General features: G+C 48.8%; 1 protein-coding gene across 2 annotated transcripts in view; it reads right to left on the reverse strand.

Moving 5' to 3' along the window:
- Positions 1-13,374, reverse strand: part of GPR137B (G protein-coupled receptor 137B) — a 73,244-nt gene that overhangs the window by 45,748 nt on the left and 14,122 nt on the right. For both annotated transcript variants that reach the window (XM_054479628.2, XM_054479637.2), the window contains exon 2: positions 1,168-1,217. In XM_054479628.2, coding sequence (XP_054335603.1) covers positions 1,168-1,217 — 50 coding nt within the window. The remainder of the gene's footprint in view (positions 1-1,167; positions 1,218-13,374) is intronic.

The following is a 13,374-nucleotide window of genomic DNA, read 5'->3' on the forward strand; positions in this document are numbered from 1 at the left end:
CAAGTGATTCTCCCACCTCAGCCTCCTAAGTAGCTGAGACAACAGATGTGCGCTACCTCGCCCGGCTAATTTTTGTATTTTTAGTAGAGACAGGGTTTCACTATGTTGGCCAGGCTGGTCTCGAACTCCTGACCTCAAGTGATCCGCCCACCTTGGCCTCCCAAAGTGCTGGGATTACAGGCGTGAGCCACCGTGCCCGGCCAAACCTGACTATTCTTTAAGCCACTGGTTCTCGGCCTTAGGAAAGTCATAGGCCTCTCCCCTCTGGGGAGCGCTACGAACCGCTCCATAGGAAAATGCAGATCCCCCTCCTCACATAACTTAAGAGGTTCCCTTCCAGATTACACTCCGGCACAAGCCTCTCTTCTTCCACAAAATGTCCATGCCTCTCAGTGTCCATGTTTTTGGCATGTTGCACATCCTGCTCTGCCTGATTCTGTAAGCCTTTGTGTTAAGCCATCTTTACAAATACAGAGTGTTCACTTCTCAGCTATAACACATTCTTCCTCCTGGTGCCTAAATGAGCACTGAATGGTCAGAACAGTAATTCTGGATGTGGATGGATACCCTGCAAGCAGCTGTGTAGCAACTTAGGGTTCAATGGGTGCTGAAGTTCTGGAAAACAAGGAGCCGGAGCCCACCAGCAGCTGAGACAAGGCAGGCAAGGCCACCAGGTGGCAGGCTGCAGGGGCGAGGCCCTTCCACAGCTACAGCTGCAGCTGCAGCTGCACCTGCACCTGCACCTGCACCTGCACCTGCAGTGGGAGCGTGGGAGGTGCGGGATGGGGAAGAGGGAGCACCTGGCAAAGCACTGCATCTTCAAGGAACCCTGAACTCTTACTTCTTAAGTGCCTCAGAAAGGTTTAGAGGCAACATACACCTATTTTATTCCCATCTATTTCCTCCTGTTAGGAAAGGCACCAGGCTCTTGTTTCTGAACTGGGTAAGTATGATGCAAGTCCCCATGATTCATGAAGTCATGATTTGATGACCTGACCCTCACCGGCAATGCACATGATGCGCACAATGTGGGCAGCCAGCCAGCAGGCAGGACTGTTTCCGGCGGCTCACAGAGCAGTGATGTGTGCAAACCCCAATGGAGAGATGAGATTCCTGTGTCGGCACTTTCCCCTTCTACCACAGAAAGAGATGCCCCGCAGTACTTACCGGTATTTGAGTAATTCTGGAGAATATTTTGACTTGGCTTTGAAAATCACCTGCAACGACAGAAAAACATGGCAGGTTGGGGTCCAATATGTTGACAGAACCAGACTGATACCATCACTGGGAATTCCTCTGCCCCCTCATCCCCCAGCGCTGGGGCACGTTTTTTGTAATTGAAACGTCCATATTTGTTATGCCAAACATTTCTTATGTTGCACATACAGTTTTAATAGTAAAGGAATTCGAACATGGTTAAAAAAGAAAACAAAAGTAAATGTATTACTAGTCTACCATAGGCAAGTACTTCTGTTAAGATTCTTTTTTTTTTTTTTTGAGACAGAATTTCACTCTTGTTGCCCAGGCTGGAGTACAATGGCGCCATCTCGGCTCACTGCAACCTCTGCCTCCCGGGTTCAAGTGATTCTCCTGCCTCAGCCTCCCGAGTAGCTGGGATTACAGGTGTCACCACACCCAGTTAATTTTTGTATTTTTAGTAGAGATGGGGTTTCACCATGTTGGCCAGGCTGGTCTCGAACTCCTGACCTCAGGTGATCTGCCCACCTCAGTCTCCCAAAGTGCTGGGATTACAGGCGTGAGCCACCACACCTGGCCTTAAGATTCTTATTTAAGATAAACAGTCCACTCTCTTTATTAGAATTTTTGCTGGCACCAAATTAGTAAGTGTCTGCCTACCCAGGCCTCAAACTTTGCAGTACATTTAAAATAACAAAACATCTTTGGACAAAAGAAGTATCAAATTGGACTGTTTTCTAAAACAGAAATATTGCAGACTGGCGTTTCTCAAGCTCTTTTCTAAGTCTTCACAATTGCTGAATTGCCCACACACACTGGATGGCAGAGAGCCTGGCAGAGCCTTCGAGAAGGTGAAGAGGAGGCAGAAGGTAGGTGTCCACATATGCTTCCACTCCCCAGAAAAGGAGGCTGCTACTGCTACAGCACATGCTGGAGATTCAAGCAGGGGCCCAGGCTCATGCGGATCTCAGTGGGGGGTCTCTGAGGACTAGGGTAGCCTGTGGAGCAGTTACACATGAGCACATGGATCCCTGGTGTTTAACAGGGTTGCAGTACAGTACTGGGAGAAGGAAAGAAAGGGTGTGGAAGACTGGAGGAGAAAGGACAGCTTTTCAGAAACAATCTGTCGAGCATCTGAAGACCGCCGTTCTGGCAAGTCTGGACTCTTTGACCAACATCTCTCCATTCTCCCACCGCACCCCCTCATCCCCCAGCCCCTGGCAACCACCACTGTACCACAAGTACCACTGTACTCTCTGTTTCTATGAGTTCTAACTTGTTTAGATTCCACATATAAGCGGGATCTATTTGTCTTTCTGTGACTGGCTTATTTCACTTAGCGTAGTGTCCTCCAGCCATGTTGAGTAAGTCCTGGGGAGCTCTCCTACAGCGTGGTGACTACAGTCAGTAACAATGTATTGTTTACCTGAAATTTGCTAGGAGAGATCTTAAGTGTTCTCACCACAAAACAAGGGTGGGCAACTATGTGACGTGATGGATATGTTGTTAACTAGCTTGATTGTGGGAATCATTCCTTATGCACATGTATTATCAAAACATCACGGTGCACACTTTGAATATATTCCATCTTTGTCAATTATACCTCAATGAAGCTAGGGCGGGGATAGAAGACTCACATCCCCACTTGCAAGCAAGCTGCTCTCCATGGAGTTCCTAAACCTACCCTCGGCCTCGGGGCCTTTCCTCCCACAGCCCCCTGAAGCTCCTGAACCCCGGTGCTCAACATGCATACCCGCCTGGTCCTCCTCTCCCTCCTGAATCCCCCGGTCACATCCACTCTCCGCTGCTTCTCAGGGAGGAGGCTGAAATGGGAGGATCGCTTGGGCCCAGGAGTTCAAGACCACCCTCGCCAACATAGTGTGAGGCCTCAGCTCTTAAAAAAAAAAACCCATAAGATAATGATCTTATGACAGCCAGGCACGGTGGCTCATGCCTGACCTCAAGTGCTCCACCCACCTCGGCCTCCCAAAGTGCTGGGATTACAGGCGTTAGCCACTGTGCCTGGCCATTCCTAAAGATTTCTAAGTAAGCACCTCTTCCCCTTTATAACCTCCGAACTTCATACGTGAGGCTTCCAATCTTCTAGAAGAATTATTTGGTTCTGCTATGAGTTTTCTCTTTGTCATAAATCCTTTTTGGAAGTAGGGAGGAGGTAGGGATTTACACCATATATACATTAAGATATTTTTCTCTGGTAACGGCACAATAGATGGCTCAGTACAGTGACCCTCCTTTAAAGGAGTCCTGGTTCCACTTTATCTGACAACCCACCACGGGATTTTAGGCAAGACACGTCACCTTTGGTATTTCTCTGACATCCATAAAAAGAAATGTTACCAAACAACCTCTCTTAGAAACAAGAAATAGATTAATACATGACTCCAAAGTTCCATTACAAAATATGCTACTGATGTCACGCAACGCAGAACAATGCCTTTCTGTTAAACAGTCCTGAGGGATCTTGCTTTTAATAACTGAGGCTTCTTCACAAATGCCAAAGTGAGAAGAAGAAACTACAGAATTTTTTTTTAAATGTTTGACCCGTTCAATATAAAAATCTGTTTTGATATTTTGCCCACTTAGTGGGGTTTACCAAGCGGTAGGTAACCCAGTTCAACGCGCCTGGATTACTCTTACCCAACACATGAAGTGGCTGTACTGCAGCGCTCCTGGCCACCACATATAAATGTTCATATGCTTTGCCCAATGATTCCACTTGTAAGAATTTATTCTGAGGCAGGCCTTCTCAAGGTGTTCCAGCAGAACTGGAAATTGGTAAGAAATATGACTGAAAATAAACGTCACGTGATCAAACAAATTTAGAAACTGCTAGGAAAACTTTTTCCCCCTGCAGGAAATGTAAGAGCCTTTCAAAGGCAAATATATTGTCAGTCTTCAAGAGAAACATATGGTATACAGTGGTTTTCCAAATTTATTTGACCAATTACAGTCTTCCTAATGAGCGTTCCCGGGAATAGAGTTTGGGAAGCACTGCGCTATGGAACCAAGTATGAACACAAGGTTCACTGCAGCCTTCATAAGAGTAATGATAACAGTAACAACAACAAAGGAGAGGCAACAGCAACTTTAAGATGCTCCCCAGCCTTTACTCCATGAACATGAACACAGATCAAGCAATGCACTGAGTACAAGAGGGCCCTGGAGTTCACCATTCTAGCCCTGAAAGGCAAGGATGACTTACGCCAGCCAAGATGCGGATAACTCACAAACCCTTACTCATTTCATCACTAGGTCCACCTCCCTGCCTGGAGGGAAAAAGTCATCAGCATATCAAGGCACAATCTGATGTTAAATCAGTCATTTTCATCCTCCCAAGCTCAAAGCCATGGGTGCAAACATCAAAATAAAAGCCTTGACCATGGTTTTGAAAAGCTCTATCCACTTCTTATAATTTGTGGCAATAGATCTTGAATTCAGGCTGGGTGCAGTGGCTCATGCCTGTAATCCCAGCACTTTGAGAGGCTGAGGCAGACGGATCACCTGAGGTCAGGAGTTCGAGACCAACCTGGCCAACATGGTGAAACCCTGTCTCCTCTAAAACTATAAAAATTAGCTTGGTGTGGTGGCAGGTGCCTGGAATCCCAGCTACTTGGGAGGCTGAGGCAGGAGAATTGCTTGAACCCGGGAGGCAGAGGTTGCAGTGAACTGAGATCACACCATTGCACTCCAGCCTGGGCAACAAGAGCAAAACTCCATCCATCTATCTCTCTCTCTTTCTCTCTCTCTCTCTCTCTCTCTCTCTCTCTCTCGAATTGATCTGGGCACTATTCAAGCTGCGCTGAGAAACTCTTCCTTAATCCTTCAGGTTAATTCCTAAACTTAAGTTCTTTAAAGTTGTGTTTGAATTCCTGGCATGTGAAACTGAAATAATATATATATGTACTTACATTATCTATATAACTTATTCTATAGATAATATCAGCACACACACATATAATTTCTGTACAACTTTTGCCCTCGTTAATTAAAGGGCATAAACCAAGTTTTCAAAAACAAAAATCTAAACTCTCTCACCCACTCCCCTCTGTGTTCTGAGAGACTTTGCTAAAGACTGGTGGGTGTCCGGAACTTGAGCTAAACCTCCTGGCTCACCCTGGCTCTCTGGCCGGCCGGGCTCTCATATCCGGCTGCCCATCTCTGCCAGTCTGCACTGGCTCCCACTGACCTTTGCAGGAACTCAGCTGGGAGGGGCGACAGCTCCTGTGGGGAGGCAGACATGAATTCTGCTGTCATATTCTCTGGTGCTTTGACAGCACGGGCACCCCCTGCTCAGTGTCCCCAGCTGTACAAGAATGAAAAAGAGGGAGGTGTGACCCCTATGAGAGGCTAAGGAACAAATGAGGCCAGATGAAAATTCACATCAACCTGGCTTTCCAATTGGTGGTGTTCAAGTCAGGTCAACTGATACTCAGCACTCAGTCTGCATCAGACCCTGGGTTGGACCCAAGAATTGTAAAAAGGAGGAGAAGCTGGGTCTGTCCCAGAGAAAAACACAGGCAGACAGACATGTCAGTAATAAGCACCAGTGGTGTGAGGAGGTGTAGGAAGTGTGAGAGGTGTGGGGAGGCATGGGGAGGTGTGGAGAGGCATGGGGGCTGTGAGGAGGTGCTGAAAAGTGTGAGGAGGCATGGGAGGTGTGAGGAGGTATGAGAGGTGTTGAAAGCATGGGGAGGTGTGGGAGGTGTGGGAGGTGTGGGAGGTGGGAGGAGATGTGAAAAGTGTGTCGCGGTATGGGAGGTGTGGGAAGCGTGAGGCAGTATGGGAGGTGTGAGGAAGTGTGAAAAGTGTGGAGGCATGGGAGGTATGAGGAGGTGTATTAGTCTGTTTTCATGCTGCTGATGAAGACATATCTTAGACTGGGAAGAAAAAGAAGTTTAATTGGACTTACAGTTCCACATGGCTGGGGAAACCTCAGAATCACGGTGGGTGGCAAAAAGCACTTCTTACGTGGCAGCAGCAAGAGAAAAAAATGAGGAAGCAAAAGCGGAAACCCCTGATAAACCCATCAGATCTCCTGAGACTTATTCACTATCACGAGAATAGTACAAGAAAGACTGGCCCCCGTGATTCAATTACCTCCTCCCAGGTCCCTCCCACAACACATGGGAATTCCGGGAGATACAATTCAAGTTGAGATTTGGAGGGGGACACAGCCAAACCATATCATTCCATCCCTGGCCCCTCCTAATCTCATGTCCTCACATTTCAAAACCAATCATGCCTTCCCAACAGTCCCCCAAAGTCTTAACTCATTTCAGCATTAACCCAAAAGTCCACAGTCCAAAGTTTCATCTGTGATAAGGCAAGTCTCTTCTGCCTATGAGCCTGTAAAATCAAAAGCAAGCTAGTTACTTCCTAGATACAATGGAGATACAGGCATTGGGTAAATACAGCCGTTCCAAATGGGAGAAAGTGGCCAAAACAAAGTGGTTACACGGCCCACGCAAGTCTGAAATCCAGCAGGTCAGTCAAATTTTAAAGCTCCAAAATGACCTCCTTTGACTCCAAGTCTCACATCCAGGTCACAGTGATCCAAGAGGTGGGTTCCCATGGTCTTGGGCAGCTCCATCCCTGTGGCTTTGTGGGGTATAGCCTCCCTCCCGGCTGCTTTCACGGGCTGTGTTGAGTGTCTGTGGCTTTTCCAGGAGCATGATGCAAGCTGTCGGTGGATATACCATTCTGAGGTCTGGAGGACAGTGGCCCTCTTCTCACAGCTCCACTAGGCAGTGCCCCAGTAGGGACTCTGTGTGGGGGCTCCGACCCCACATTTCCCTTCTGCACTGCCCTAGCAGAGCTTCTCCATGAGGGCCCCACCCCCACAGCAAACTTTTGCCTGGGCATCCAGGCATTTCCATACATCTTCTGAAATCTAGGTGGAGGTTCCCAAACCTCAGTTCTTGACTTCTGTGCACCTGCAGGCTCAATACCACATGGAAGCTGCCAAGGCTTGGGGCTTCCACCCTCTGAAGCCACAGCCCGAGCTCTACGTTGGCCCCTTTCAGCCATGGCTGGAGCAGCTGGAACACAGGGCACAAAGTCCCTAGGCTGCACACAGCATGGGGACCCTGGGCCCAGCCCACAAAAGGGACTTAGGGCCTATGATGGGAAGGGCTGCCGTGAAGGTCTCTGACATGGCCTGGGGACATTTTCCCCATGGTCTTGAGGATTAACATTAGGCTCTTTGCTACTTATACACATTTCTGTAGCCTGCTTGAATTTCTTCCCAGAAAATGGGTTTTTCCTTTCTATTGTATAGTCAGGCTGCAAATTTTCTGAATTTTTATGTTTTGTTTCCCTTTTAAAACTGAATGCCTTTAAGAGTACTGAAGTCACCTCTAAATGCTTTGCTGCTTAGAAATTTCTTCTGCCAGATACCCTAAATCATCTCTCTGAAGTTCAAAGTTCCACAAATCTCTAGGGCAAGGGTAAAATGCCACCAATCTCTTTGCTAAAACATAACAAGAGTCACCTTTGCTCCAGTTCCCAGAAAGTTCCTCATCTCCATCTGAGACCACCTCAGCCTGGATTTTATTGACCATATCACTATCAGCATTTTAGGCAAAGCCATTCAACAAGTCTCTAGGAAGTTCCAAACTTTCCCACATTTTCCTATCTTCTTCTGAGCCCTCCAACTGTTGCAATCTCTGTCTGTTACCCAGTTCCAAAGTTGCTTCACATTTTTGGGTATCTTTTCAGCAACACCCCACTCCTGGTATTAATTTACTATATTAGTCCATTTTCACACTGCTGATAAAGGCATACCCTAGACTAAGCAGAAAAAGAGGTTTAATTGGACTTACAATTCCACATGGCTGGGGAGGCCTCAGAATCACGGCAGGAGGCGAAAGGCATTTCTTACATGGTGGCAGCAAGAGAAAAAAAAAGAGGAGGAAGCAAAAGCAGAAACCCCTGATAAACCCATCAGATCTTGTGAGACTTATTCATCATCACAAGAATAGCATGGGAAAGACCAGCCCCCATGATTCAATTACCTCCCTGTGGGTCCCTCCCACAACACGTGGGAATTCTGGGAGATACAATTCAAGTTGAGATTTGGATGGGGACACAGCCAAACCATAACAGGAGGTGTGAAAAGCATGTAGAGGTGTGGGAGGCGTGAGGAGGTGTGAGTGGGAGGTGTGAGGAGGTGTGAGTGGGAGGTGTGAGGAGGTGTGAGGAGTTGTGATGTGAGGAGGTGGGAAAAGTGCATGGAGGTGTGGGGAAGCATGAGGAGGTGTGGGAAGCATGAGGAGGTGTGAACCTGCATGTGGACTTAGGAGTGGTGAGGGAGGGGGTGAGGAGAGGTGCTGCAGGAGCCTGGAGCTGGGGAGGGCAGCAGAAGGCCAGGCTGGGGTGCAGACCAGCCAGGAAGAGGCTGCTGTCCAGGGTAAGGGTGCGGAGAGCTTCATGGGAGCAGTGGCACAGCTGGAATGCAGACCTGTGCTATGAGAAGGGTCCCTGGGGTACAGAGCAGAGCAAAGGCTGCAGACCGTGGGTTGACAGACAAGGTGAAAACGAAGACAAATCAGAGGCCCAACACAGATTCATGATGCCTGGGCCTGGAGGGCGTGGCGGGGAAATGGAGGGTGACCACTAAGAGGCACGGGGTTCCTTCTGGGGTGGAAAAGGTCTACAGTGGACTGTGGGGTCACTGCGCAACTCTGAATATGGTACACTTCGAGATGGGGACAGCACAGAAAATGTGAATTATATCTCAATAAAGCTGTTATTTAAAAAAAACAAAAAGACAAAAAAAAACTAAGAGTAGGGAGGAGGTCAAAGAGCAGTCCCCTCAGTGGTCAAGGCCTCAAAGACTGCAGGGGAGAGAGGCCCCGGGCAGGAGACAGGGTGTCCAGTGCGGCTGAGAGGCTGGACCACTTCACCTTAAGCTGCCACAGGGCCTGGCCAAGGGCAGGCTCGGCTGACGGGGAGGCTGGAGGGGGAACAGGCAGGCCCTGGATGGCAGCAGGAGGAAGTGGGAGCAGTGAGTCAATTCAAGAGCATAAACTGCTTTCCAAAAGCGCATGTTTGTGAAATGCAAGAGAGAGGTTATTCAGGGGGTCCAGACCTTGTTTTTAAGATGGGGAGACCTGAGCATGCTTGTGGACAGACAGAAGGAGCCTGGGTCCTGAGAAGGGCAGACAGGGAGAGGCAGGAGGCAGGGAAGGGTGGAGGGCCGAGAAACTGAGGCAGCAGGGAGGGGTCTGAGGGAGCACGGCAGGGACAGCCATGGGGGTGCCATCTGCCTAATGACAGGGACCCCGGGGAAGTGAGGTTGGGTTGGAGAGTCCCAGCTGCTTCTTGGGGAACCCGCTCAGGAACTGAACGGTGGGTAAATGAGCCCCACTTCCTTTCCCTCCCCTTCCTTGGGCTCCACACAGCCTCTGAAAACACCAGGGTTTTTCAGGGCTTCCCCCATTGCGGCAAAAAGGATGGGAGGACAGGGGAGGGGAGCAGAATCAGGCCTGAAGGAGAAAGAAGAAATTGCGGCAACTTTCATCGGAAACCCTGAAGTTTGTCATCTGGTGAAAATAAAGCATTTCTCCCTAATGGCAAATTCCTTTCGGTTTTAGCATCGTTTCTTCTGCTTTTGAAAGTCCCACCTAGAACCTCAGCAGAACCTAGAATAGATCTGGTGATGGCACTGTGGGTGATGCTGGCTTTTTGACTGTTGAAGGCTGAGCCGCGGCTGGGAGATGTCCCCAGCTGGCTGCTGTCAGGCGCTGGGGAATGTTCGAGAGCCCTCATGGGCTTTCCGCACCACCCACTCCCACAGTGGGCCAAGGCCTCCTCATCCCGGACCTGTGGGCGACTTGTGCCCCCTCAGTAACCCAGGCCTTCACCCCATCCTTTCGGATGACACAGGAGGGCCTAGAGCTCTGCATGTGATGTACTTGTTTCGACAGAAGCATAAAGGCCTTTGAGCAGCTGCTGGACTCTGCCCCCTGCCCTCATAAATCAGTCTGTTCACGCGTCACTGATTTGTTCCCACCCTTTGAACTCCTGCTTGCCTATTTGTTCTTTTTCTTTTCTTTTTTTTTTTTCTGCAAACTCTGCCTCCTAAGTTCAAGTGATTCTCCTGCCTCAGCCTCCCGAGTAGCTGAGATTACAAGCACCCGCCACCATGCCTGGCTCATTTTTGTATTTCTACAAATACAAAAAGAGACGGGGTTTCACAATGTTGATCAGGCTGGTCTTGAACTCCTGACCTCGTGATCCGCCTGCCTCGGCCTCCCAAAGTGCTGGGATTACAGGCATGAGCCACCCCGTCCAGCCTATTTTTTCAACTACTAACTCAAGCTGACATTTGCTGTCTTACAATCTTTCTGTTTGTTTTTAAGAGACGGGGTCTTGCTGTCACCCAGGCTGGAGTGCAGTGGTGCCATCAGAGCTCATTGCAGCCTCCATATTCCTGGGCTCCAGGGATCCTCCTGCCTTAACTTCCTGAGTAGCTGAGACTATGTACAGGTGCAGCCCAAATGCCTGGCTAATTTATTTTATTTTTTAGAGATGATGTCTCCCTATATTGCCCAGGCTGGTCTTGAACTCCTAGACTCAAGTGATCCTCCCATCTCGGCCTCCTGAGTAGCTGGGTTACAATCATTTTTACTAATGTCTTAGTGGTGTTTCTGGCAGAAATGTCCCCTGCTATTCTTTGTGGGTATGACAGTGTCTTCTGTGCAGTCAGCAAAACTCAACAGAAGTCACCTCCGATGTCCCTGGAGGCAGTGCCTGTGCTGCACCAACAAAGCACTATGCTTCTAACCTGCGCTTGATTCAGAGTCTCTGCAGCCATTTTACTTTATAAATCCTCTCCCCTAAGCCAGGACCCACATCTGGACACCCTAGTGTCTCCACTTCTGTGCCACCACTCTCTGGACACTTCATAATCACCCTATCCTTAAAAGGGGGTGCATCCTGATCCTAGCTGCCTGTGGGCTGAGACTCCTGAGGAGACCCTCGCAGTAACTGAGGGGGTCTGAAACTCTGAGTGCACCAAGCACAGACTCCAGACAAAAGAAACCAGTCTCTATCACACACGCTGGTTCAAAACGTATGTATGCAAATTCATCTGACAATGTTACAAATGCGTGGCAGGTTGAAACTTTATATTATAAAATAGTTTATGTATATACAAAGAAATAACAGCAAATACTCATGCACCCAGCACTCCATCCTTAATATTTTGCCACATTTGCTCCAGCTATGTTTTGTTTGTTTGTTTCTGAGACAGAGTTTCACTTTTGTCGCCTAAGCTGGAGCGCAGTGGTGCCATCTCGGCTCACTGCAACCTTGTCTCCTGGGTTCAAGCGATTCTCACGCCTCAGCCTCCCGAGTAGCTGGGATTATAGGCACGTGCAACCACACCTGGCAAATCTTTGTATTTTTAGTAGAGACGGGGTTTCACCATGTTGGCCAGGCTGGTCTCGAACTCCTGAACTCAGGTGATCCGCCCACCTCAGCCTCTCAAAGTGTTGGGATTACAGGCATGAGCCACCATGCCCGGCCCCAGCTGTGGTTTAATAAATAAAAATGACACAGCTGGAGCTCCCAGCCTACCCCCTCCTGGTGCCATTCGCTCCCAGGAAAGTAATCACTATCCTGAATTTGGTGTTTTTATGCCTAGGCAGGCTTTCACTAGGTAAACCTGGATTCGTGAATGATACAGAGTACTGTCCTGTATGGTTTTGCACTTTATATGAATGCATTAATACCTTCCATAGCCTTCTGCAGTTTGTTTATTCCCCCATGATTATGTATTTGGAACGTATCTATGTTGATACACACAGTTCTAGCTCATGCATCTTCACTAAGGCACAGTACAGTTGACCCCTGGGCAGCATGGGTTTGAACTGCCTGGGTGCACCTATACATGGATTTTTTTCAACTGAATGGGAATCAAAACTACAATGTTCTCAGGATGTAAAACCTGAGTATAAGGAGGACCAACTCTTTGTACATGCAGGTTCTACAGGGATGTGAGTATGTGGGGCTCTGAGCATACTTGGGGGTCCTGGAACCAGTCCCCCACGTATACTGACAGACGACGCCACTCCTATGTAACAGGCCACAGCTGTGTAGCCCTCTCTGACACAGGGACACAGAAGGATGGTTAAGAGTGTGGAATCTGGAGCTGGCTTACCTGGGCTTGAATCCTGGTTCCACCAATTATCAGCTGTGTGGCCTTGGAAAAGTCACCTGACCGCTCTGTGCCTCAAGGACCTCACCTGTAAAATGAGACTAATAACACCATCCACCAGGTTTTCGTAAGCATTTGGTGAATTCATAGACATGTAGAGCACTTGGACAAATGCCTGCCACCTAGTAAGTACCATGTGGGTGGCTGCAACCCCTGCTGTTGGTATTATTAGTCCTTATATATGTTCCCAAACCATGATTCTAAATGCACAGCTACTAAACTGTGACCACAGATGCTTTCTTAACCATAAAAGGAACTTTCATACTGAAAAAGGTTAAGAACCACTGACGCATTCAATATTTGCTCTCCTGGTCCCTCTGCGCTACCCACTTCCTGATATATTGGGGAAATTATGCAAACCCCAAGGCCCTGGTCTCCCCAGGCAACAGTCATTAGTCAGCTGCTTCAGTCTGTTCCCACACGCTGAGCATCCTCACTCAGCAGAGCAGGGTGACAAGACAGTCAGTCCCCGAAATCCAGATGCCGGAGTTCTCCTTTCTGCAGGGTTCCCTGAAGACACACAAGGCGGCTCTGCGGCGGGGAGGGGATCTGCATTTGAGGCTGAGTCTCCAAGACAGTGCAAGCAAGGGCGGGGCCTCAATGCCTGCGTTAGGATGTTCTTTTCTTCCAAATGTCAGCTGTGGGTTATAGGTCCAGGGACTCAGGACCTGGAGAACCACCACTGCAGCCCCACTCATAGTCCTGTGTCTGTAGCAGTGAAGGTAACTGGCCAGAAAAGGCAAGCGAGCATGCTGTCCATGCCATAAAGTTCTGGGAGGCGGTGGCCTGAAGCCAAGGTGTGCCTGGTCTGTGTCCCAGGCTGGCTAGGTGTGAGAGGGGCACTGGAATACACGGTCAGGTGTTCACCGCATCACCTCCCACCTTTGACCTCGGCAAGCATGTTGCCCAAGAAGCTGGTTGTGCCTGCTCCTGGC

The sequence above is a fragment of the Pongo pygmaeus genome, chromosome 1, assembly GCF_028885625.2.
Source record: "Pongo pygmaeus isolate AG05252 chromosome 1, NHGRI_mPonPyg2-v2.0_pri, whole genome shotgun sequence".
NCBI classification, from domain to species: domain Eukaryota; kingdom Metazoa; phylum Chordata; class Mammalia; order Primates; family Hominidae; genus Pongo; species Pongo pygmaeus.